This window comes from Chiroxiphia lanceolata, chromosome 26, assembly GCF_009829145.1.
Source record: "Chiroxiphia lanceolata isolate bChiLan1 chromosome 26, bChiLan1.pri, whole genome shotgun sequence".
NCBI lineage: Eukaryota > Metazoa > Chordata > Aves > Passeriformes > Pipridae > Chiroxiphia > Chiroxiphia lanceolata.
In genome coordinates, this window is record NC_045662.1 from 5,193,061 (window position 1) to 5,217,866 (window position 24,806).

Consider the following 24,806-nt stretch of genomic DNA (forward strand, 5'->3'; position numbering starts at 1 on the left):
CAAGCACCGGGACCCCCTTCCAGGCACCGGGATGCGCTCCGAGCACCGGGATGCGCTCTGAGCACGGGGATGCGCTCCGAGCCCCCGCGCCCACCGATGGCCCCGGCACCCGCGGGCGGGACCGGCTCCGAGCCCCGGCACCCGCGGGCGGGGTTTGGGGGGCACGGAGGGTGGGATCGGGGGGCAGCGGGGACACCCGGAGACGAAGCTCCGGCCGCGACCCAGGGGACTCGTTCCCCATCCCGGTACAGCTGCAGGGGAAACTGAGGCACGGGGGCACCGTCACCTTCACATTGCGAGCCCTGCACGGCTCTTTCGCGGCTCTTGCCCCGTTTGTCGCCCCACGGGAGGAGCGGGGATGGGGTCCAGCGCTCCCCACACCTGCCCGGGGCTGGTGGAAAGGGAGGTCACCGTTGCTTCAGGCCGGGGAAGGGGGGGAAGCTGAGCACCTCCCGTGCCTCAGTTTCCCCTGTGTAACCACGGCAGTGCTGCGCGGGACCCAGGACATCACACTTGGAGGGTGGGTTTCAGAACCTGCTCGCGCCCATCCCCATCCCACACCCACCCCCGCAGCCCCACAGGGACATCCCGGGTGGGTGACAACCCCCCATTCCCACCCCATGGCCGGGGGTGGGGTGGGGTGTGGGCACTGCGGGATTGGATCCCTGGACCATCTGGGGACCCCGCGGGCGCCCTGCTCCCCCCCCGGCTGCCGAGGGGACTGGGATACCGGCAGGAAAATTCCCGTTCCCGTTGCCATGGCTTCCCATCAGGATGCTCTTGCATCACGACCAGCCCGAGGGGCCGGGGTGCGGGCGTCCCCCCGGGGGGGCTCGGCGCGGAGTCCCCCCGGAGCTCAGGGCGGGGGGCTCCGGGGCAGCGCTGCGGCCCGAGCGGGAGCGCGGGGGCGGGCGGGGGGGGCTCCGGGCAGCGCCAGCCGCTGAACACGGTTTGGAGCCGGTGACGTCTGCTCCGGCATCGCCGAGGGAGGAGAACGGGCGGCAGAGCGCGGGGCCGGCTCCGGGCAGCGCGGGGGTCCCTGCCGGCCATGCGCCCCCCGGGCCGGCCGGGGGGGCCGCCGGGGGACGGGGGGCTCCGCTGAGCCCCAGCCATGGAGCCGCGCCGCTGGCCGCTGCTCTGGGGCGTCCGCGCGGTGCTGGTGCACGTCACGGTGCTCACGGCGGGGCAGCGCCCGCAGGAGAGACCCCCGCGGCCGCCAGGATGGTCGCCGGGCCCCTCATCCTCGTGGGCGCCCACCCTGGAGCCGGGAGCGCCGGGGGACGCCGAGGGCTCGGCGGCAGCGCTGGCGTTCCTGCGCACGGGGGATGCCCAGCGCCTGGCCCGGGCCAACTGCAGCGGGGGGGTCGCGGCGGGACCCCCCGGCCCGGGGCCCCCCCCGGCCCTGCGAGCCGCCCTCCGGGCCGCCCCTGAGGCGCTGGCACACACCGCCAACTTCCTCAACATGCTCTTCCAGACCAACGACATCCGCGAGGCCAGCGTGGCCGAGGACGTGGAGTGGTACCAGGCGCTGGTCCGCAGCCTGGCCGAGGGGCACCCGTGGGTGCGCCGGGCGGTGCTGGCCCTCGACGCCCACCCGCTGGCCCCCAAGCCCCGGCTGATGCTCCAGGCCACCAAGGGGGACGGGCAGATCCTACTGCAGGACGTCTCGGCCTCCGCCCCCAGCCTGGGCAACCTCAGCTGGGACAACGAGTGGTTCAACGCCCTCAAGTCCCAGCGGACCCCCCAGCTCCGCAAGCGCGTGCTCAGCAACGACCTGCGCAGCATGGAGACCCCCAAGTGGCAGCGGGGGGACAGCTACGTGGGCGACCCGGGCCACGTGAGGTGGTCGCCGCCGTTCCTGGAGTGCCGGGAGGGCCGGTTCCTGCCCGCCTGGGCGGTCACGCTCTCCTCCGCCTTCTACGGGCTCAAGCCAGACCTCAGCCCCGAGTTCAAGTAAGTGGAGCCCGGAGGGGCTGGGGGAGGGGAGGGGGGTTGTTAAGAGGGCTGGGGGGTGCCCTGTGCGTGTGCTGGGGGGGGGCAGCTGGAGGTGTCACCCCGGGGTGTGCCAGCACCCTGCCTGTGTCCCTCGGGGGGGGGGTGTGAGCGCTGCATGTGTGTGTTTGCACATCCCCGGGCACGGAGGTGACCCCTGCCCTCCCTTGGTACCCCTTTGTGCTGCCCACCTTGTGCTGCCACCCCCAGACCCCCCTGTCACGGCCGTGCTGGGGGTGAGTGAGCCAGGCTGACATCCCTCCTGGGAGCTGGGAGTCTCCAGACACGGCTCCGAGGGGGAACATCCCTGTCCGGGGGTCTGGGGACGTTGGTGACACCTCACATCATCCCCCCCCCCCTCCCAGTCCCCTCCCCAGTGCCAGCCCAGAGATGGCAGTGGGGCATGGCCACGCTGGGTGGGGGGCACGGGGTGGGCCCACACGACCCCCGGGGCTGACCCCATCCCTCTGCACAGGGGTGTGGTGCGGGTGGATGTGGAGCTGCGGGATGTGGCCATCGACCAGTGCGCCAGCGGGCCGGGCTGGTTCTCTGACACACATCGCTGTGACCTCAACAGCACCCAGGTACCCTGCACCCCATCCCCGCCCCCGGCAGGGCTGGGGCACCCCCACACCCCATCCCTGCCCCTGGCAGCACTGGGGCACCCCCACACCCCATCCCTGCACCCACTAGGGCTGGGGCACCCCCACACCCCATCCCTGCACCCGACAGCACTGGGGCACCCCCACACCCCATCCCCATACCCGGCAGGGCTGGGGCACCCCCACACCCCATCCCTGCACCCGGCAGCATTGGGGCACCCCCACACCCGACAGGGCTGGGGCACCCCCACACCCCATCCCCACACCCGGCAGGGCTGGGGCACCCCCACACCCCATCCCTGCACCCGGCAGCATTGGGGCACCCCCACACCCGGCAGGGCTGGGGCACCCCCACACCCCATCCCCACACCCGGCAGGGCTGGGGCACCCCCACACCCCATCCCCACACCCGGCAGGGCTGGGGCACCCCCACACCCCATCCCTGCACCCACTAGGGCTGGGGCACCCCCACACCCCATCCCCACACCCGGCAGCATTGGGGCACCCCCACACCCCATCCCTGTACCTGGCAGGGCTGGGGCACCCCCACACCCCATCCCCACACCCGGCAGGGCTGGGGCACCCCCACACCCCATCCCTGCACCCACTAGGGCTGGGGCACCCCCACACCCCATCCCTGTACCTGGCAGGGCTGGGGCACCCCCACACCCCATCCCCGCACCCGACAGCACTGGGGCACCCCCAAACCCCATCCCTGTACCTGGCAGGGCTGGGGCACCCCCAAACCCCATCCCCACACCCGACAGCACTGGGGCACCCCCACACCGAACCACCCCCGGGCTGCCCCTGCCCCGTGTCCCTCCCTCCGGGCTGAGCTTTATCCTCTCCCGGCCGATCCATCTGCTTCGTTCAGCTGCTCCCGCACCGCAGCGAGGGGTTTATTGTGCAAATCTTCCCTCCCCACCGCCAGCCGCGGGCGTGTGACCCGGCCGCTCCCTGCCCGGGCACCGCGGGCACGGTGGGCACGGGGGGTTGGCAGCCGGTGGGCACATCACCCCAACTCCCCCGTCCCCTCTGCCGGCGCCCACCCGGTGATGCCCGAGCACTTCAGGGCTTGGCTCCACCGTCAGCACCCCCAGCCAGGGCAGACCCCACCTCCTCCCAGCTTTGGAGTCCCACCCCGGCGGCCCAAAACTGTCCCCACGTGGGAAAGGCGTCACCGACCGCTGTTTCCTGCCAGCGGTGCCCTCCGGAGGGACGGGCTCAGTGCCGGGCATCCCTCCAGAAAACAACAATGCCCAGCAGGGCCGCCAGCACGGCCCGTTCGGGGCAGGATGCGCCGGGGGGGGGGGGATTAGGGAGCAGTGCCTGGCCTGGCACTGCCGTCACGGCTGGGCAGGATTAGGGCGCTCGGCTGCATTAGGTGTCCATTTAGGTTTTAGGGAGGGATTTGGAGCCAAGCTCTGGCTTTTAATTCTGAAATGTTTAACCACTGATTCCTCCTGAGCGCGGGGGGGGGGAGGATGGTGTGGGGTCAGGTGAGCCGGGGGCTGCTGGAGCCCCTGGGGCAGGGGGGGTGCAGATGATGGGGGGAACACACGGGATGGGGGACAAACCCTTGCCCTCCTGAGTGTCTGAGCCTGTCTCCTGCAGTGTGTGCCCCAGGAGAGCCGTGGCTTCGTCCTCGGGAGGTACCTGTGCCGGTGCAGGCCGGGCTTTTACGGGGCCGGCGGAGTGGCCAGCGGTGCCTGGGCAGGTGGGTACCGTGCCAGGCCCCGGGGGGCCTCATTTCACCCAGTTTTACCCTTGGATACAGCAGTGGGATCCAGGGCTGGGGGGCTTTGGGAAGCCAGAACATGTGCCCTGGCACGGGAAGTGCCACCAAGCCCTGGGATGCGGTGATTTCACCTGCATGAGGTGATTCCACCTGGATATGGTGTTTTCACCTGGTTGTGGTGGTTCCCCATGGATGTGGTGGTTCCTCCTGGTTGTGGTGATTCCCCCTGGATTTGGTGATTCCCCCTGGATATGGTGGTTCCTCCTGGTTGTGGTGATTCCACCTGGATGTGGTGATTCCACCTGGACATGGTGTTTTCACCTGGACACGGTGTTTTCACCTGGATGTGGTGGTTCACCCCGGATTTGGTGATTCCCCCTGGATTTGGTGGTTCCCCCTGTTTGTGGTGATTCCCCCTGGATGTGGTGGTTCCCCCTGGATGTGGTGATTCCCCCTGGATGTGGTGGTTCCCTCTGGATGTGATGATTCCCCCTGTTTGTGGTGATTCCCCCTGGTTGTAGTGGTTCCCCCTGGATTTGGTGATTCCACCTGGACATGGTGTTTTCACCTAGATGTGGTGGTTCCCCCTGGATGTGGTGATTCCCCCTGGATGTGGTGATTCCCCCCTGGATGTGGTGATTCCCCCTGGATGTGATGATTCCCCCTGGCTGTGGTGGTTCCCCCTGGCTGTGGTGATTCCCCCTGGATTTGGTGATTCCCCCTGGCTGTGGTGGTTCCCCCTGGCTGTGGTGGTTCCCCCTGGGTGCAGTGGTTCCACCCTGCCCTCCCTGTGTCCCCAGGGCCGGACGGGGGGTCCCGCCTGGCGTGCTGGCCCTGCCGCCCGGGCTGTGCCACCTGTGAGGATGACAAGCCGTGCCTGATCCAGGAGGACCCGGTGCTGCGGGCGGCCGTGCTGTCGTGCCAGGCCTGCTGCATGCTGGCCATCTTCCTCAGCATGCTCGTCTCCTACCACTTCAGACGGAGCAAGGCAAGGTGTCCCCGAGTCCTCCCCCTCCGCTGTCACCCCCTGCCCTGCTCCCCTCCCACCCCAAACCCTGCGGACTCGGGGAAGGGGGATCCCCCTGTCCTGGCTCCATCCCCTCTGGGCTCCCAGCTGCACCCTCACACCTCTGTCCCTGCAGAGGATCCGGGCATCGGGAATCATCCTCCTGGAGACCATCCTCTTTGGATCCCTCCTCCTCTACTTCCCCGTGAGTATCCAGCTGTTCCCCGGAGCCGAAAACCTCCGGGATGGAGTTCACGGGATGGAACTGCCCCAAGCAGGGCACGGGCACGGCTCCACCTAATTGTTAATTTTGCTGGCACTGTCCCTGGGGGCTGCGGTATAAACCTTCTCAGAAAACCAAATCCCTTTTCTCCTGCTGGCTGCGGGAATTAATCCCTGCCCAAATCCCCTCTCCCTCCCGCACGAGCTGCCGTGGCGGGTGCCGCGGGGTCAAGGGGAGGGGGGAGGCGGGGCTGGCTTTGGAAGCAGGTGATTTCCGAGGCTCTGGAGGTGGGATCCACGCCGTGCCATCCCTGATCCCTGCCTCCCGCCGCTCCAGGTGTTCATCCTGTACTTCAAGCCGAGCATCTTCCGCTGCATCGTCCTGCGCTGGGTGCGGATGCTCGGCTTCGCCACCGTCTACGGCACCATCACCCTCAAGCTGTACAGGTACCCAGGGCGGGGGGCTCGGGGCTCGGGACCCCCGTGCTGAGGGGTTTGGGTGGTCGGGACCCCCGTAATGGGGAGCAGCGGGGTGGTCTGGACTCCCACAGTGAGGGGATCTGGGTGGTTGGGACCCCTGCAGTGGGGGGGTTTGGGTGCTCAGGACCCCCATGGTGACTGGGTTTGGGTGCTCAGGACCCCTGCAGTGGGGGGTTTTGGGTGCCCAGGACCCCCATGGTGACTGGGTCTGGGTGCTCAGGACCCCTGCAGTGGGGGAGTTTAGAAGCTCAGGACCCCTGCAGCAGGCAGATTTGGGTGCTCAGGACCCCCATGGTGAGTGGGTCTGGGTGCTCAGGACCCCCTCAGTGGGGGGGGTTGGATGCTCAGGACCCCCACAGAGGAGAGGTTTAGATGCTCAGGACCCCTGCAGCGGGCAGATTTGCGTGCTCAGGACCCCCATGGTGAGTGGGTTTGGGTGCTCAGGACCCCTGCAGTGGGGGGCTTTAGTTGCTCAGGACCCCTGCAGTGGGGGGATTCGGGTGCCCAGGACCCCCATGGTGAGTCAGTCTGGGTGCTCAGGACCTCCACAGAGTGGAGGTTTAGATGCTCAGGACCCCTGCAGTGGGGGGGTTTGGGTGCTCAGGGCCCCCACAGAGTGGAGGTTTAGATGCTCAGGACCCCCACAGAGTGGAGGTTTAGATGCTCAGGACCCCTGCAGCAGGGGGATTTGGGTGTTCAGGACCCCCACAGAGGGGAGGTTTAGATGCTCAGGACTCCTGCAGTGGGGGGGTTTGGGTGCTCAGGGCCCCCACAGAGTGGAGGTTTAGATGCTCAGGACCCCCACAGAGGGGAGGTTTAGATGCTCAGGACCCCTGCAGTGGGGGGATTTGGGTGTTCAGGACCCCCACAGAGGGGAGGTTTAGATGCTCAGGACCCCTGCAGTGGGGGGATTTGGGTGTTCAGGACCCCCACAGAGGGGAGGTTTAGATGCTCAGGACCCCTGCAGCAGGGGGAATTGGGTGCTCAGCACCCCCAGAGCAGGGAGGGCCGGGGGCTCACCCCTGTGCCCCCCCCAGGGTGCTGAAGGTGTTCCTGTCCCGCTCGGCCCAGCGGGCGCCCTACGTGTCGAGCGGGCGGGTGCTGAAGATGCTGGCGCCCATCCTGCTCCTGGTGCTGTGGTTCCTGGCAGCCTGGACCATCGGGATGCTGGAGAACATCAACAAGAACATCCCGCTGGTGATCCGCACCCAGACCACCCACGGGCTCCACTTCTACATCTGCGGCCACGACTGCTGGGACTACATGATGGTCATTGGTGAGACCACCCCCAGGGCACCCCGGGGGTCTCCACAGCCGTACATGATGGTCATTGGTGAGACCACCCCCAGGGCACCCCGAGGGTCCCCACAGCCCTACATGATTGATGGTCATCAGTGAGACCACCCCCAGGGCACCCTGGGGGTCCCCACAGCTCTATGTGATGGTCATCACTGAGACCACCCCCAGGGCACCCCGAGGGTCCCCACAGCCCCAGGACCCCATCCCCTAAATATGCCGTGCAGGGTTTTCGTTTCCTTGTCCCGTTTGATCTGCTCCAAGGAGGGGTTCCCATTGCCCTGGGTAAATCACCCGGGGCAGCTCTTGAGTCCTGGAGGTCTTTGGAAAGGCCGTGCCAAGGGGTGATCCAGACCCAGCATGTTCCAACAGCATCCAAGGGCTGGATGTGGTGGGGTCCTCCCTGGCAGCAGCACCCATGGGTGCCCTCCAGAACATGCAGGGTGCCAGGGCTGGGTGCTGAGCATCTCTCCCTGCTCTGCCCCACAGCCGAGATGCTGTTCCTGCTGTGGGGCAGCTTCCTGTGCTACGCCACCCGGGCCGTGCCCTCCGCCTTCCACGAGCCCCGGTACATGGGCATCGCCCTCCACAACGAGCTCATGATCTCCACTGCCTTCCACGTGGTCAGGTAGGACTCGGGGCCCAGGAGGGGCTGGGAACGGCGATTCCCATCCCTGGAGATGCTCAGGGACCGTCCCCAAGCCGGGGGGAGCTGTGGATCACCGGGCAGGGGGAAGCTGTGGGGTCTGGGAGTGTGGAGGGGGCTGTGGGTGCTTTGGTGGGACCTGGTGCTGCCCTTCTCGCCCCTTCCAGGTTCATCATCATCCCCTCCCTGCATCCTGACTGGACTCTGCTCCTCTTCTTCGCTCACACCCACGGCACCGTCACCATGACCCTGGCCCTGCTCTTTATCCCCAAGGTACCGAGTCCCAGGAAGGGAATGGAGCTGGGAAGGGGCTGGAGCAGCAGGAGCAGCTGAGGGAGCTGGGGGGGCTCAGCCTGGAGAAAAGGAGGCTCAGGGGGGACCTTCTGGCTCTGCAACCCCCTGACAGGAGGGGGGAGCCAGGAAGGAGTCAGGCTCTGCTCCCAGGGAACAAGGGACAGGAGGAGAGGGAACAGCCTCAAGTGGCACCAGGGGAGATTTGGCTCGGATTTGGGGGGAAACTTCTTAATGGAAAGGGTTGTGAAGCCTTGGAATGGGCTGCCCGGGAAGGTGGTGGAATCACCATCCCTGGAAGTGCTCAAAAACACGTGGATGTGGCACCTGGGGACGCAGTTTAGTGGTGACACGGGTTAAAGGCTGGACTCGGTCTTAGGGGGCTTTTCCAACCCTGGTGATTCCATGATTCCAACGCTCAGCCCAGGGACTCTGGGAGCTGGGGATGGGGTCCCCTGGCGCTTCAGGGACCCCTCGGTGAGTGCCCTCTCCTGGCCCCCCCCAGTTCCTGCACAGGGGCTCTCCGCTGCGGGAGGAGATCACGGCCGAGGTGTACGAGGACGAGCTGGACATGCGGCGCTCGGGCTCCTGCCTGAACAGCAGCATCGCGTCCGCCTGGAGCGAGCACAGTCTCGACCCCGATGACATTCGGGTGGGTGGCACACTCAGGACCTTCTTTTGACGCTGGTTGTGCAGAGTAAGAGGTGCCTTTCGCAATCTTTTCCCGATGCAAAGCGAAGGGGGGGGGGGAGAGAAGGGGACACAGGGTGACCCTCCCCGGGCGGGCAAACCCTCTGTGTGACCCGGGCTGGAGGGGACGGGCAGCGCGGGGAGGGGGGGGGGGTGTTTGGGGACGCGGGGGCAGCCTGGGCGGTTGGGGGGTGTCTTTTTTTTACATCCCCCACTTTACGTGCCCTCCTCTCTCCCCTCCCTCTGCCGCGCCCGGCGCAGGAGGAGCTGAAGAAGCTCTACCGGCAGCTGGAGGTGCACAAGACGTGGCGGATGGCGACCAACAACCCCCACCTGCCCAGGAAGCGCAGCTCCCGCCGCAGCCTCGCCCGCTCCATCCTGCGCCGCGGGGCCGAGCCGCCCGAGGCCCCGTCCCGCCGGAGCAGCGCCGGGGACCGCGGGAGCATCCCGGGCCGCCGCGGCTCCTCCGCCAGGCGCCCGCCGGACACCGGCGGCACCGGCGCGAGGATGAGGGACGAGGGAGCCCGGCGCCGCTCCTCGGCCCTGCGCAAGTCCCGCAGCTCCGAGGGGCCCCCCCGAGGGTCGCCCAGCCCCGGCACCCTCCCCCCCGAGGAGCCCTCGCCGGGGAGGGAGGAGATGGAGGTGACCTTGGAGCAATCCGACAGCGACTCCCTGGACGCCGCCCCGCTCGTGTGCAAGTCGGCCAGCGCCCAAAACCTGTCGGGGCACTGGCAGAGACCCCCGGCCCGGGCGCCCGCCCTGCAGAAGTCACACAGCGTCGTCACCGGGGCGCGGGAGGAGGCCCTGCTGGCGGCCAGCAGAGCCGCCCGGGAGGGGTGGCACAGCAGCAGGCAGCTCTCAGCCCCGGCCTCGAGGCACCCTCCCGGCCGTGCCCCTCCCAGGGACGCCGGGAAGGCCAAAATCCCCGCCAAGAGCTGCTCCCAGGAGGACGCGTCCCCCCTGGGCGATGCCAAGGCGCAGAAACACGTCACCTACGCGCCCACCAAGAGCGTCAGCATCGACAGCGCCCACCCGCCCAGGAAGGTGCGAGTGGCCGTGAGGAAAACGCCCCCCGTGCCCCCCGTCCGCTACGAGAGCCTGGGGAGGCACTCGGGGCCCGCTGGGGACTCCCTGGAGCCGGCGGAGCCACCGCGGGACCCCCCGGCACCGGCGGGAGAGGCGGAGGGGACACCGGAGGGGACACCAGAGGGACACCCGGGGCGCTCGTCCCCTAGCGCGGGGAAGGGCGGGCTGCTGAGCCCACCCCCCATCTCGGCACAGGTCTGTCCCTGGGAGCTGATCCAGGACGAGATCCTGAGCAGGAAACAAAAAGCCGCCGAGGCAGCAGAGTCAGGAATCCCCGGTGACACGGAGACCACCGGCCCCGAGCCCAAACCGGCCCCCGCCAAGACCTTCCGGAGCCTGGGCCTGGCCATCAAAGCCCTGAACCGCTCCCGGGGCAAGAGCATCCTCAGAGGGAGGAGGGAGAGCGAGGGGAGCTTCAGGAAGAGGGGGAGCAGCAGGAGGGAGAAGTCCAGTCTGGCCGAGGCTTCGGCCACGTCCCTCGGGGGCACCGGCCCGGACCCCGCTGCCAAAAGCCCCGAGGGGGGCAGGCAGAGGCCAGAGCCCCCCAGCCGTGGGTACACGGTGCCCTGCCAGCACAACAACAACGCTGCCACCCCCGGGGAAGCCACGGGCTGGGGGGACAGCGGGACAGAAGGACAATGGGACAGTCTGGTGCCAGGGACAGCTGGTGGGGACGAAGTGGCAGAGCAGCCCGGTGGGAAAACACAGGTGGAGCCCCAGGAAGGGGACGGGGCTCCTGGGGTGGATCCAGGGAAGGACGTTCCTGCAGTGGATCCAGGGAAGGATGTTCCTGCAGTGGATCCAGGGAAGGACGTTCCTGCAGTGGATCCAGGGAAGGACGTTCCTGCAGTGGATCCAGGGAAGGATGTTCCTGCAGTGGATCCAGGGAAGGATGCTCCTGCAGTGGATCGAGGGAAGGATGCTCCTGCAGTCATGCTGGAGGAAGGAACAGCCAAAGGGCTCCAGGGGATGAATGGATCCATCCAGCCCCAGGAGCACACGGAGGAGGAGCAGCCACCTGCAAAGCCCACCCCAAGCAGCCCCCAGCCCTCCACCACCAGCGTGCAGGGAGAGGCCAGGGGGAAGCCAAGGACTGGGGTTTTTCCCCCAGGATCCCTTGGAATCCCAGCGGGAAGGGGAGCTCTGCTGCGCCAAGAGGCCGTTGCTTCCCGGGAGGACGGGGGGCTCCCGGTGGGTGAGGAGAGCCCGGCAAAGGCACTGGGAAAGGGGAGCAGCCAGGATGAGCCCCTCGGTCCTGGGGGGAGCCAGGACACCGACAGAGCTCGGGATGCAGCGGGGAAAGCTGGGAGTGGGCAGGGAGGGATCCGTCCTGGGGATACCCAGGAAGATTCCAGAACTGCGACAGGAATCTACCCCGAGGGGCAGAGTGAGGGCAGAGCCCCTGGGAAGGACGGCAGTGAGGGGGATCTCCAGCACCCCAGGGGAGAGCCGGGAATGGGAAAACCACCAGCCAAAAGCCCAGAGCTGCCGGGAGCAGCTCCAGAGCAAGTAGAGGGCAGGAGGGCTGAGGTGTGTCCGTGGGAGACTCGGGAGCAGGGAAGGACTGTCAGAGCAGAAATCTGCCCCTGGGACACGGAGGGGGCTCGGCTGGAGAGGGAGAGGTGGGAAGGGGAGAGGAGGAGTCTCAGACCAACATCCCTGGGTGTGCCCAGAGCGCAGGAGAGCGGGAGCAGCCCGGGAGCAGCCCCGGGGCCCTGGGGCAGGGCCAGCACTGGGGAACCTCCCCCCGGAGCTGCTCCCGGGAGCTCCGAGGCTCCAGAAGTGCCCTCGAGGAGCTCCCGGGTGTCGGTGTGTCCCTGGGAGGCGGTGGGAGCTGATGGGGATGCTGAAGTTTGCCCTCGGGAAAGGGAAACGGGAACAGCCTCGTCCACTGTGGCAAAGTCAGATGATGGTGACATTTCCCAAGGGAAAAGTGGGATTTCCCCCCAGGCAGCAGCTCCGGGGGGAGTGGGAGAGACAGCTCTGGCTGCAGACAAAGGGAGCGGGCAGCAGGGATCCCCCAAATCCGGGGAAGGTGTGGAGCAGCCTGGGATGGGGCTCCCAGCTGTGCCCAAACCTTCATCCCAGCAAGCTGGGTCCGTGGACAGCAAAAAGGCCACCATCTGTCCGTGGGAAGTGGAGGATGAGCCACGTCCTAGAACAGAAATCTGCCCCTGGGAAGAGGCTGCAGCTCCAGCAGGGAAGGAGGGATTGAGGCAGGACACCTCCAAAAGGGAAGGCAAGCCAGGATCCAGAGGAGTGGGAGATACCAAAGCAAAGCTGGCAGGGACGGGCGGCCGTCGGGAACAGCACAGGGACACCGGGATCTTCACAGAGCTCGTCAGGAAAAGCCTGGAAAAAGCTGAGTCCAAGAAATCCCAGAGTATGGAGAGCATAAAGGAGGAGATCTGTCCTTGGGAGAGCCTGGGCACCGAGAAAGCCCTGGGACAACCCCCTGCCAGGAGCACAGCACTGCCCAAATCACCTTCGGGGAAATCCCAGAGCACGGAGAGCCTGAAGGCAGAGATCTGTCCTTGGGAGGCTCAGGAGCCCAAATCCAGTGAAATCTGTCCCTGGGAGGGGGCTGAACCTCCATCAGGTAAAGAGAAACTCAGACCATCCACTGTGAGCAAAAGCCCTTCTGCAAGTCAGGATCTCCTGAAAGAAACTGGAGTTGGTGCATCCGGAAAGGAGGAGAAAGCAAAGAGAGACCATGAGTCCATCTGTCCCTGGGAGAGCACAGACACGGAGCAGCCACTGCCCAAACTCCACACTGGGAGCACAGAGCCATCAAAGAAATCAGCAGAGATCTGTCCTTGGGAGGATCAGGAGGTCAAATCCAGTGACAAAGCTGAGATCTGTCCCTGGGAGAGCATGGAGCAGCCCCTGGGCAAAGCCCGTGCAGGGAGCACAGAGCCTTCCAAGAAATCCCAGAGCAAGGACAGCCTAAAGGCAGAGATCTGTCCCTGGGAGGATCAGGAGCCCAAATCCAGTGACAAAGCTGAAATCTGTCCCTGGGAAGGGGCTGAACCTCCCTCCCAGCAGCCAAAGGCACAGCAGGTTTCCCAGGGGGGCTCCAGGGGGGACAAGCGCATCACGCGCCAGGCAGCGCTGGCCAGCCCGGAGAGATCCCCAGGGAAGGGCAGCAGGGACAGGGAGGCCGTGTGTCCCTGGGAGAGCCTGGGCACACAGGAACCCTCAGGAACATCCCATGTCGTGGGCACAGGGCTGCCAAAATCACCTTCGGGGAAATCCCAGAGCACAGAGAGCCTGAAGGCAGAGATCTGTCCTTGGGAGGATCAGGAGCCCAAATCCAGTGACAAAGCTGAAATTTGTCCCTGGGAGGGGGCTGAACTTCAGCTGGAAAAAGGAACAGCCCCAGGGAAGGACAGAGTCCCACCAAAGTCCTCCAAACCTGTGGAGAAGGGGAGCAGAGACCGTGAGTCCGTCTGTCCCTGGGAGAGCACGGACATCGAGCAGTCCCCAGGCAAAGCCCGTGCAGGGAGCACAGAACCTTCCAAGAAATCCCAGAGCAAGGAAAGCCTAAAGGCAGAGATCTGTCCTTGGGAGGGTCAGGAGCCCAAATCCAGTGACAAAGCTGAAATCTGTCCCTGGGAGAGCACAGACACGGAGCAGCCACAGGCCAAACCCTGTGCAGGGAGCACAGCACTGCCCAAATCACCTTCCAAGAAATCCCAGAGCAAGGAAAGCCTAAAAGCAGAGATCTGTCCCTGGGAGGATCAGGAGCCCAAGTCCAGTGACAGAGCAGAAATCTGTCCCTGGGAAGGGGCTGAACCTCCCTCCCAGCAGCCAAAGGCACAGCAGGTTTCCCAGGGGGGCTCCAGGGGGGACAAGCGCATCACGCGCCAGGCAGCGCTGGCCAGCCCGGAGAGATCCCCAGGGAAGGGCAGCAGGGACAGGGAGGCTGTGTGTCCCTGGGAGAGCCTGGGCACACAGGAACCCTCGGGACCATCCCATGTCGTGGGCACAGGGCTGCCGAAATCACCTTCGGGGAAATCTCAGAGCGTGGAGAGCCTGAAGGCAGAGATCTGTCCTTGGGAAGCTCAGGAGGTCAAATCCAGTGACAGAGCTGAAATCTGTCCCTGGGAGGGGGCTGAAGCTCAGCTGGACAAAGGAACAGCCCCAGGGAAGGACAGAGTCCCACCAAAAGGAGTGGCCACCTCCAAACTTGTGGAGAAGGGGAGCAGAGACCGTGAGTCCGTCTGTCCCTGGGAGAGCACGGAGATGGAGCAGCCACAGGCCAAACCCCACACTGGGAGCACAGCTCTGCCCAAATCACCTTCAAAGAAATCCCAGAGCACAGAGAGCCTGAAAGCAGAGATCTGTCCTTGGGAGGCCCAGGACCCCAAATCCAGTGACAGAGCAGAAATCTGCCCCTGGGAGAGCACAGACATGGAGCAGCCCCCGGCCAAACCCTGTGCAGGGAGCACAGAACCTTCCATGAAATCCCAGAGCACAGAGAGCCTGAAGGCAGAGATCTGTCCTTGGGAGGATCAGGAGCCCAAATCCAGTGACAAAGCTGAAATCTGTCCCTGGGAAGGGGCTGAACCTCCCTCCCAGCAGCCAAAGGCACAGCAGGTTTCCCAGGGGGGCTCCAGGGGGGACAAGCGCATCACGCGCCAGGCAGCGCTGGCCAGCCCGGAGAGATCCCCAGGGAAGGGCAGCAGGGACAGGGAGGCTGTGTGTCCCTGGGAGAGCCTGGGCACACAGGAACCCTCGGGAACATCCCATGTCGTGGGCACAGGGCTGCCCAAATCACCTTCGGGGAAATCCCAGAGCACAGAGAGCCTGAAGGCAGAGATCTGTCCTTGGGAGGATCAGGAGCCCAAATCCAGTGACAAAGCTGAAATCTGTCCCTGGGAAGTAGCTGCACCTCAGCTGGACAAAGGAGCAGCCCCAGGGAAGGACAGAGTCCCACCAAAGTCCTCCAAACCTGTGGAGAAGGGGAGCAGAGACCGTGAGTCCGTCTGTCCCTGGGAGAGCACAGACACAGAGCAACCCCTGGGCAAACCCCGTGCAGGGAGGACAGAGCCTTCCAAGAAATCCCAGAGCAAGGAAAGCCTGAAAGCAGAGATCTGTCCCTGGGAGGGGGCTGAACCTCAGCTGGAGAAAGGAACAGCCCCAGGGAAGGACGGAGTCCCACCAAAAGAATTGGCCACCTCCAAAGCTGTGGAGAAGGGGAGCAGAGACCGTGAGTCCGTCTGTCCCTGGGAGAGCACGGACATCGAGCAGTCCCCAGGCAAAGCCCGTGCAGGGAGCACAGAACCTTCCAAGAAATCCCAGAGCAAGGAAAGCCTAAAGGCAGAGATCTGTCCCTGGGAGGACCAGGAGCCCAAATCCATTGACAAAGCTGAAATCTGTCCCTGGGAGAGCACGGACATGGAGCAGCCACAGGCCAAACCCTGTGCAGGGAGCACAGCACTGCCCAAATCACCTTCCAAGAAATCCCAGAGCAAGGAAAGCCTAAAGGCAGAGATCTGTCCCTGGGAGGGGGCTGAACCTCAGCTGGAGAAAGGAACAGCCCCAGGGAAGGACAGAGTCCCACCAAAGTCCTCCAAACCTGTGGAGAAGAGGAGCAGAGACCGTGAGTCCGTCTGTCCCTGGGAGAGCACGGACACGGAGGATCTCTCCCTGAAAACTGCAATGGAGAAGGAGCCATCCAAGAAATCCGACAGCACGGAGAGCAGGAAATCTGAAATCTGCCCCTGGGAAACAGCAGAGCCCATGGGGTTGGAAAAGGAAAGCTCCAAAGCAGGTGTGCACCCACGGGGAGCTGACAGAACATCCCACCCCGGGATGGGAAAGCCAAAGCCGGTGGCAGGAGCTGGTGTTGGGTCTCCAACAGCCCTGCTGGAAAAATCCAAGGGCAGCTCTGATGGGGAGGCCAAACACAAGCCCCTGTGCCGGCTCCCGCCCAGCATCCAGCCCCCAGGGATGGGCAGCAGCTCCAGGCCTGGCACTGGCCTGGCTGAGGTTTGTCCCTGGGAAGCAGAAGAGGCTCCATCAGCACCTGCCAAGCCCAGCACAGACACAAGGAAAAGCTCGGAGGTGTGTCCCTGGGAGGAGGAGAGGGTGGATCCCACCCCGACCCACCAGGGCCAGGGCAGAGCCAGAGGGACCCCCCGGGATGGAGAGGGGGGTGAGAGGGACACCCAGCCCGAGGTGTGCCCGTGGGATCACCAGTAGCCCCACCCATAAATCCCAGTGCAGACGTGGCTTTTGGGGAGGGAAAGGCTGGGGCTGGAGGCTGCTCCCACCTGCAGAGCCCCTGTGCTTGGCCCGAGGTCTTTGCTGGTCCAACACCAACGTCAGGACGTGTAAATACAGCAAATAAAGGGTGTTGTTACAGAGTGTGGGCTGAGAGGCTCGTTTGTGGGGGTGGGGAAGAGCTGAGAGATCCCCCAGGAAGGGGCTGTGGAGGGAACCCAGGAATGAAGTGGTTGAGCTGCAGAGGTCGGAGAGGGGAGATGGGGAGCCATGGGCTGCTGGGCTGGAAGGAAAGGCCATGGGAAGGCCATTCTCCCCCAAAAGGCAGACATCCCACAAAAAACAACCCTTTTCATTCAGAGCCAGAGCTGGAGAACCTCACAGAGTCCCAGAACGGTTTGGAGGGGAAGGGATCTTTAACACCATCTCCTTCCACCCCCTGCCATGGGCAGGGACACCTCTCACTGTCCCAGGTTGCTCCAACCTGGCCTTGGATCCCTTTCCAGGGATGGGGCAGCCACAGCTTCTCTGGGAAAGCCATCCCAGCCCCTCCCCAGACTCCAAGGGAAGAATTCCTTCCCAATACCCCACCTAACCCTGCCTGTGGGTGTGAAGCCATCCCCCTTGTCCTTGGGAACACTCTCTCCCCATCTCTCCCTGAGCTCCTTCGGGTCACAATTAGGTCACCCTGAAGTTCCCCCTTTTCCAGGCTGAACAATCCCAGTCCTCTCCCCCTTGAGCAGGTCTGGGTTGAGGAGTCACCCCCCACCTGTCCCAGCACACACAACCAGCAGCTCACAGGGAGTTATTTTTGCCCCTGGCTCAGCTCCCACGCTCCAGAGCCCCGAGTGCCTCCCCAGCTCCCGAGCGAGGCGGAGGCAGAGGCTCCATTTAGAAAGTCCTTTCAGGAACAGACAGATTGTGTGACATCCCTCTGGCTTCCAAAAGACATGAAAGGGATTCCATGGCTGGCTCCTCTCCCAAGGCAGCAGAAAGATGATGTTCTGCCCTTCCAAAAGAACATCATTCACAAAAAAAACCCGCTGAAAACGCTGCGAGCACAAGGAGCCACAACTCTTTTTTTTTTTTTTTTTTTCTCCTAACAGCTCTGCAAAATCTCTTTCAAAGCAGAAATAAAAATGCCCTGAACTCTCAGGGATGAAATAAAAGTGCTCTGGAAATGGCTGAGTTAAAAAGCAAGACGGGGCTGAAGAAGCAAATGCTTTGTTACTGGGTGACTAAGTGAGCATTTGGCTCTGTGAGGGACTTGGCTGAGCAGGGAGAAGGTTGATTCCCAGCCCTGGAGAAAGGGAACCTCTGGGGAGGTGTTTTCCCAACCCATCCTGCACAACCAGGCACTGATGCAAATGTCACTGTGTCCACAGGATGGTGCCAGTCCCCCACTGACAACACAGAACCCACAAACACCAAACCCCCGCCCTGGGAAAGGCTGGGCCTGCAAGGAGCCAAAAATGACATTAAATTGAATTATCAGTGCTGTGCTGCAGCCCCTTGGGGAAACTCCCACTCAGCAGGAGCCCAGTCCCAGCACCCTCCTCCCCAGAATTGGATTTAAAAGTGTTCTTGTTGCTTTTCCCTGGATTTTTGTTTGAAAAAAAAAAAAGGAGGAGGTTGGGAATCAGTAGGAAAAGGGAGGGGGAACAGGAAAACAATGTGCCAGCAGCTACTGGTGGAAGTTTTAATGAGTGACCAGCAGGTCTGTGGCACTTCCCATGGAAGTGACAAATATCCCACGTCTGGACACACTTCCAAGGGCTCTCCAAGAGCCAAGGGCTCTCACAATGGAAGTCCAGGACAGAGAATGGCCCTGAGGACAAACACAGGGGGGGTGAAGCTGCAGCACACAGAGTCCTTGGACAGAGTAAAACCCTTTTCAGGGCTCATTCAAATCCCTCTCCCGAGCCCCTCTCGCTCCTTTAAGGACAAACTCGGGGTGACTGGAGTCCATTTCTGAAGCCACTTTGTTTGCTGGCTGCTCCCAGGGCAGGCACAGCCACATTCCCAGTCCTCCCTCCCTCCCAGGCTGGTGGCACTGCTGTCCCTGTGCAGGTTCCAGAACTTCCTACTTCACTTCTTCATACTCCTGTGAGGGATCCAGGGTCGGGCCAGGAATCATCACCGTCTGGAAGAGCAAGGAACAGAGTCAGCAGGAGACAGAGCAGCTCTGAACTGCTGCACTGGGGATTCTTCACGTTGCAGAGAAGAAGGAAGGGGAGCAGAGGGTTCTGGAAAGGGGGGATTGGATGGAGGGAAAACAGGGAAAACACAAGGGGGGGATGGGGTGGGATGACAGGCCTTGTACCACACTGGAATTCTCACCTCCTTCCTCTAGGATCTGTTTTTAGTAACACAGGGAGACAGAGCCCCTGCAGCACTTTGCCAGGTCAGGCCCAGGGAGAAGTAACCCCCCTAAATTATCATCCCACACCTGCCCTCAGCCTCCTGTTCCAGCTTTCCAGGTGCTCCAGGTGACACCACCACAACAACAAAGAGCTCTGCTCGTGGATCAACCCACCACCCTCCCCTCACAGGGAGCTCAGCTTTGTCTTCATCCCTGTTTAACCAGGAATCTGCATTTCCCAGCCACGCTGGTGCCTTTTCCTGGTGGGATTACCTTGACAATGGGATCCTTTGGAGGGGCCCACTCCGGGATGATCTTCCCATGCATCCTCCACGAGCCATAGGGGTTCACCAGGTACCTCTCAAACACAACATACTCCAGAACATCCTTGGGCACCTCCTCCCCACCGTACATCAGCCGCCCAAAGCGGTCGTAGATGGCCAAAATCTGTAAAAACAGCCCAAAAAACCAGGTTGGGCGGGGTTTGGAGCGACCTGGGCCAGTGGAAGGTGCCCCTGCCCATGGCAGGGGGTGGCACTGGATGGGCTTTAAGGTCCCTTCCAACCCAAACCAGTGTGGGATTCTCTGTGATCGAGTGATCCGAGGGATGGGGCACCTTTCCTGCGTGGAAAGGCCGAGGGAATTGGGATTGTTGAGCCTGGAGAAGAGAAGGCTTTGCAGTGACCTCACTGTGGCCTTCCAGGACCTGAAGGGAGCGACAGGAAAGATGGGAGAGACACTATTCTAAAGGGCCTGGAGTGACAGGACAAGGGGCAATGGCTCTTAACCAAAAAGGGGAGATTTATATTGGATATTGGGGAGGGATTCTTTCCTGTGAGGGTGGGGAGGGGCTGGGATGGATTTCCCAGAGAAGCTGTGGCTGTCCCAACCCTGGAAGTGTCCAGGGCCAGGCTGGAGCAACCTGGGCTAGTGGAAGGTGTTCCTGGGTGGAACTGGACGACCCCCAGGGTCCTCCCAGCCTGATCCAATCCCTGATTCCCAGGAGGGCAGGGGCTCAGGGCTGTACCTGCCGGGTGTGCATCCTCACTGTCACCTGCCCATAGAGGTTGCCCCTGTTCACGAGGCTGTCACAGCAGACATGGACCACCCTGGGGGGCTCCAGGGACTCCACAAACCTCCACCTGATGGTCTTGTACCTGTTCCCACGGACCATGTCCTACAAGGGGTAAAAACAAGCAGCAGCTCGACTCGGATGAGAACACAACGAGCAAAGTGCTGCATCCAACCCCATTAGAGTCAGGGTTTCCCTCCCAGCTCTTTGCTGCATCCAGAAAAAATGAGACATGATGAGGTTTAGAGAGCTTTAAAAGCCATGGAAGAGATCAAGGCAGTGACCTCTGCTCTCTGTGATCAGTGACAGGACCCAGGGAACGGCTGGAGCTGTGTCAGGGGAAGTTCAGGCTGGATTTTGGGAAAAGGTTCTTCCCCCAGAGGGTGGTGGGCACTGAACAGGTTCCCCAGGGTTTGGTCACAACCCAAAGGCTGCCAGAGCTCAGGGAGCGTTTGGACAACGCTCTGAGGGACAGGGTGGGATTGTTGGGGTGTCTGTGCAGGGCCAGGGGTTGGACTTTGATGCTTGTGGGTCCCTTCCCACTCAGGATATTCCACGATTCCACACTCACGGGGTAGCAGCGCTCGGTCACCAGGGAGTGAAGTTTCTGCTTGTTGAAACTGCAAAGGAAACACACCCTGTTACTTGGACACAACAAAGAGGCTTCCCCACAGATCCCTGCCTTTCCAGGAGACACACGAGCTCCTGGCAAAACAGGAAAAGCCAAATTCTGAGCCGGGAAAAATGCAATGAAAGGAGGGCACGAAGGTGAGCTGAGCTGACACAGCTCCAGGGAAAGGGCACAGGAACAGGGGGAGCCAGTTCTGACCTAAATGTTTTAGTGATGTTGGCAGCTGGAACCAAGGTTTGAAATCTGTCACTGGAAAGCAGAGCCAGCCAGTGGAGTGACATTTCATGGAATCATGGAATGGTTTGGGTTGGAAAGGACTTTAAAAGATTATCCAGTTCCACCCCTGCCATGGGCAGGGACACCTTCCACTAGCCCAGGTTGTTCCAACCTGGCCTTGGATACTCCCACAGGGATGGGGCAGCCACCCTGGGAATCCCTCCTTGTCTTTCTAATCCTAGGGGCGTGGAACTGGATGAGCTTTAAGGTCCCTCCCAACCCAAACCATTCCATCTTTCCACAATTCCATGAAAACCAGAGCATCTCAGCAAAGAGAGGCAGGTCCTACAAAACCCACACCAGCCAGGGAAGGGTCTTACTTTGCCAGGGAATTGTGAGCTTCAATAAATATCTCCTGAGCCTTCTCTGGGAAGGTTTTAGTGCTGAAATCCGGGTCGTGATCTTTGATCTTCCGCAGGCTGAAAAGACAGGAAAAGGAAGGAAGGAACAGGTTGGAGCTGTCCCAGGTGTTTTGGGGTGATGGCAGAGATCCCACATGGAACTGTCCCAGGTGTTTTGGGGTGATGGCAGAGATCCCACATGGAACTGTCCCAGGTGTTTTGGGGTGATGGCAGAGATCCCACATGGAACTGTCCCAGGTGTTTTGGGGTGATGGCAGAGATCCCACATGGAACTGTCCCAGGTGTTTTGGGGTGATGGCAGAGATCCCACATGGAACTGTCCCGGGTGTTTTGGGTGATGCCAGTCTCTCAACCCCCCAGTATCTCACAGAGACAGACAGAAGACACCGGTCCTGCCACAACACAGACCCAGCAAAGCTCCTGCAGCACAGAATTAAGCTAATTAATGACTGAGGAGGCACTCACGCCAGCTGGGAGGCCGCTGTCTGCTTCAGCTTATCCATCTTCTGCTTCAGCCCCTCCTTGGACAGGGTGGACAGGCGGGCATCGCCCTCGGGAGGGACATATGGATCTATGATGTCAGCTGGGAGAGGGAGAAAAGGTCAGGAGGGGGCTCAGAACCAGCAAAATTAAGGAATCAAAGAAGAAGGTGATGATATGTGTGAGGTGAAACAGGAGCACGCAGGGAATTGCTGGGCCAGGAGCTGCTTCAGCTTTGGCCCCAGAGCAGCTGCCCCACCTGTGGAAGCCAAGTAGAAGGTCCGTTCTATGTGTTGGTCGGGAAATATCGGCGCCGAGGACTTGAGCCGCCACATCTTCTCCTCGGGGGTCAGTTCCCGGGCCCAGTCGGGGACTGCGAAACTCTTCTTCTTCCTCGTTCTCACCGGGACGACGAGGCAGGACGGAGCCGCTCCGGGGCGCAGCACGGACCCTGCAGCCTAAGGAAGGGAAACAACAAAGCCTGGAGTGACACACACAGCTCCAACACCTTGATTTACCTCCCCTCACACCTCCCGGGCGCGAACACGTACCACCTGTCCCACGTCCCTCCGCGCACTCTCTCGCCCCGAGCGCCCCATATCCCTCAGCCCGCGTTCCCCGCAGTCTCCTGAAGCCTCTCCAGCCCCTCACCGCGCCCCCCTCGAGCCCGACCTGCCCGAGGAGCCGCGGGACCCTCAGGCCCAGTCCCGCCGCCATGGCGGCCGCCATCTTGTCCCGCCGCGAGGGCTGCCGGGAAGGTGGAGGAATCCGATCCGCGGGGTGGGCGTGGTTTTGTGTCGGGAGTGGGCGGGGCCTGTGTCGGTTTTGTGGGCGCGGCTAAGAAGGGGGGTGTCGCGCGCCGGGAGGGGGCGTGGCCGGCGCGAGCCCGCGCGAGCCCGCGCGAGCCCGCGCGCGCGCGCGGCAGCGAGTGGAAAATTCCATCGGCTGCGGAGCTTCCCGAGGGGGCGGGGCCAAAGGAAGCTCCGCCCCCCCACTCCCGTGAAGGGTGGGGGGGATGATCCCCCCCCCGTAGTGCCTGGCGCAGTGCGGGAGGGGGGGTCCTGGGGACCGAAAAAGGGGGTGATCCCCCCCACCCCGGGACCCCCACCCTGCCCCATAACGGGGGTGTTTTGGGTGTAGGAGCCCCCCGGACACGCAGTGCCCCCCCCAGACCCGCAGAGCACCCCCTAAGACCTGCAGAGCCTCCCCAGACCCGCAGAGCACCCCCAGACCCGCAGAGCACCCCCTAAGACCTGCAGAGCCACCCCAGACCCGCAGAGCCACCCCCGGACACACAAAGCGCCCCCAGGCCCGCAGAGACCCTCCCAGACCCGCAGAGCACACCCCCGAACACGCAGAGCCCCCCCCCAGACCAGCAGAACCCCTTCAGACCCGCAGAGCCCCCCCAGACCTGCAGAGCCCCCCCAGACCCGCAGAGCACCCCCCAAGACCTGCAGAGCCCCCCCGGACACACAGAGCTCCCCCAGACCCCCCCAGACCCGCAGAGCATCCCCAAGACCCGCAGAGCCCCCCCCAGACCCGCAGAGCATCCCCCAAGACACGCAGAGCTCCCCCAGACCCGCAGAGACCCTCCCAGACCTCCAGAGCCCCCCCCTAGACCTGCAGGGCTGCCTCAGACCCGCAGAGCCCCCCCAGGCTCCCACAGCCCCCCCCCAGCAGCTCAGCGCTCGGTACCCGACGCTTTTGGAGTTTCCCGTCACGGCAGCCCCTGGGGATGGTGGTGGAGGGGGGGCTCGGGGACGGGGGTCCCTCTGGATGTGTCCGGAACAACCTGGAAACCTGGGATGCGGCACCCCCGCAGGGCTGCTGGCAGAGGGGGGGCGTGTGGTCAGGGGGCCCTCTGAATGTGCCCAGGGCAACCTGAGCTGCAGCATTTTCGGGGGCCTGTTGGCAAAGCGGGGGATGCTCAGGGGGAAGGATCCCTCCAAACCTCCCTGGGACAGCCCAGGATGTAGCACCCCCAGGATGCTGCCGGTGGAGGGGGGCTCAGGGGCAGGGGTCCATCCAAATGTCCCTGGGACAGCGCAGAACACTGGGATGCAGCACTCCCGGGATGCTGGTGGTGGAGAAGGTCTCCTGTTAGGCGTCTGTCCTGATGACCCTGGGACAGCCCAGACCCCTGGGATTCAGCATTCCCAGGATGCTGCTGCTGCTGGAGAGGGGCTCAGGGGCAGGGGACCCTCCAAATATCCCCGCGGGCGAACGCCCTAACACAAACCAACTCATCCCACACCCTCTCCTCTCGAAATTCCGTCTCTGGGAGCCGCGGGGACACCCTGGGGATGCTCATCACCCGCCCACGGCCCATCCTCGCAGATCCACAGGCGATCCCAGCACGGGAGGAGGGGGGGGTGGTGCGAAGCCCGGGGGGGGCCCTCGAGAGCCGGGGGGGGGCTCGTCGGGAGGCTCCGGCCGCGCCGGCTCCGCCTGGCCCCGCTCCCAGTTTGCTTTGGGGACTGTTGATCTTGGCTCCGGGGCCGCGTTGCTCCATCGGACAGCTGGTTAATGTGTAGTGACGGCTCCGCTGTGCCCGAGACCGTTGATCCCGGCCCGCGCTGTTATCTGCCCCGGCGGGAGCGGGATGAGCCGGGAGCGGCCGAGCCAGGGGGCAAGGGGGAAGGCCAGGAACCCGTGGGGGTGGGGGGTGGGGATGGCATCTGCATGCCAAAATTTGGGGTGGTGCTCCTCGTGGAGGGTCAAAAATAGGAGAGGAGGGGGGATGCTCCCTGCTGTGCCACAGGGGGAAAACTGGACCTGGTTTACCCTCTGGAAAACAGGGATGAAGCCCCGGGGCTGTGGGGGCTCCAGTCTTGGAGCAGATGGGGCTGAGTCACTGGTGCCCCACGGCCCTGGCGCTTTCCCACAGCTCATGGGACTTGTAGGGCTGGATTTTCCCAGCCTGTCCGGCTCTCCCAGCTGCAGAGCTGCCCTGTGGTGCCATCCCAGCTGGTTTCACCTCCGTGGGCATCGTTTCAGGGCTCTGGAACCGCCCTGGAGCCACGTCCTCGCCATGGGGGGCTGCTGGGGTCTGGGAGAATCCCTGCCTGCAGTTTGGGATGGGGCTCACCCTCTGGAGATGCCACCTGATGGTGCCCCCAGCCCACGCGTGACCTTCCCCTTGCACAACCACCACTCTGCCAGGGATTTGTCCCACGGGAGAGCGGGATCAGGGCTGGGATCAGGGCTCTGAGCTGTCCCTGCCACCTCCAGGCAGGGGCTTGGCCACATTTCCCTCCATCCATCCATCCTTGTGCAACTCATCCCAGGTACCTGGCGAGGCAGGAGGCGACGGGAAGAGCCGCACGCACGCACACGGACACACAGG

General features: G+C 63.5%; 2 protein-coding genes across 14 annotated transcripts; one reads left to right on the top strand and one right to left on the bottom strand.

Annotated features, from left to right (window-relative positions):
• Window positions 1-1,023: 1,023 nt before the first annotated feature.
• GPR179 (G protein-coupled receptor 179) lies at window positions 1,024-16,420 on the top strand. 12 transcript variants are annotated; one of them, XM_032711148.1, is made up of 17 exons: window positions 1,026-1,953; window positions 2,468-2,576; window positions 4,209-4,311; window positions 5,133-5,320; window positions 5,475-5,543; window positions 5,898-6,007; window positions 7,078-7,316; window positions 7,826-7,964; window positions 8,150-8,255; window positions 8,779-8,925; window positions 9,225-11,358; window positions 12,115-12,976; window positions 13,301-13,741; window positions 14,516-14,933; window positions 15,051-15,137; window positions 15,372-15,419; window positions 15,540-16,420. In XM_032711148.1, the coding sequence occupies exons 1-17, from the start codon at window positions 1,112-1,114 to the stop codon at window positions 16,254-16,256; spliced, it is 6,759 nt and encodes a 2,252-aa protein (XP_032567039.1). In that variant the 5' UTR covers window positions 1,026-1,111; the 3' UTR covers window positions 16,257-16,420. The 12 variants fall into 12 exon arrangements, with proteins under 12 accessions (XP_032567049.1, XP_032567040.1, XP_032567044.1 ...); XM_032711149.1 differs by lacking the exon at window positions 15,051-15,137 and having other exon boundaries at window positions 1,025-1,953; window positions 12,115-12,604; window positions 12,887-12,976; window positions 15,159-16,420; XM_032711147.1 differs by having other exon boundaries at window positions 14,516-15,137.
• A 1,065-nt stretch (window positions 16,421-17,485) lies between these two features.
• Window positions 17,486-22,270, bottom strand: MRPL45 (mitochondrial ribosomal protein L45). 2 transcript variants are annotated; one of them, XM_032711166.1, is made up of 8 exons: window positions 22,133-22,270; window positions 21,720-21,918; window positions 21,446-21,563; window positions 20,939-21,037; window positions 20,283-20,331; window positions 19,667-19,816; window positions 18,913-19,086; window positions 17,486-18,420 (listed from the first exon to the last, which is right to left on the bottom strand). In XM_032711166.1, the coding sequence occupies exons 1-8, from the start codon at window positions 22,187-22,189 to the stop codon at window positions 18,361-18,363; spliced, it is 906 nt and encodes a 301-aa protein (XP_032567057.1). In that variant the 5' UTR covers window positions 22,190-22,270; the 3' UTR covers window positions 17,486-18,360. The 2 variants fall into 2 exon arrangements, with proteins under 2 accessions (XP_032567057.1, XP_032567056.1); XM_032711165.1 differs by having other exon boundaries at window positions 22,112-22,204.
• Window positions 22,271-24,806: the final 2,536 nt, after the last annotated feature.

Coding starts and splice junctions, on each gene's coding strand:
- GPR179 (XM_032711147.1), top strand. CDS start 1,112: ATGGAGCCGCGCCGCTGGCCGCTGCTCTGGGGCGTCCGCGCGGTGCTG. Junction 5,321..5,474: donor ACCACTTCAGACGGAGCAAG/GCAAGGTGTCCC, acceptor CTGTCCCTGCAG/AGGATCCGGGCATCGGGAAT. Junction 15,420..15,539: donor AGCCCAAATCCATTGACAAA/GCTGAAATCTGT, acceptor GAAAGCCTAAAG/GCAGAGATCTGTCCCTGGGA.
- MRPL45 (XM_032711165.1), bottom strand. CDS start 22,189: ATGGCGGCCGCCATGGCGGCGGGACTGGGCCTGAGGGTCCCGCGGCTC. Junction 21,038..21,445: donor ACAGCGGCCTCCCAGCTGGC/GTGAGTGCCTCC, acceptor CTGTCTTTTCAG/CCTGCGGAAGATCAAAGATC. Junction 19,817..20,282: donor TGACCGAGCGCTGCTACCCC/GTGAGTGTGGAA, acceptor TACCCCTTGTAG/GACATGGTCCGTGGGAACAG.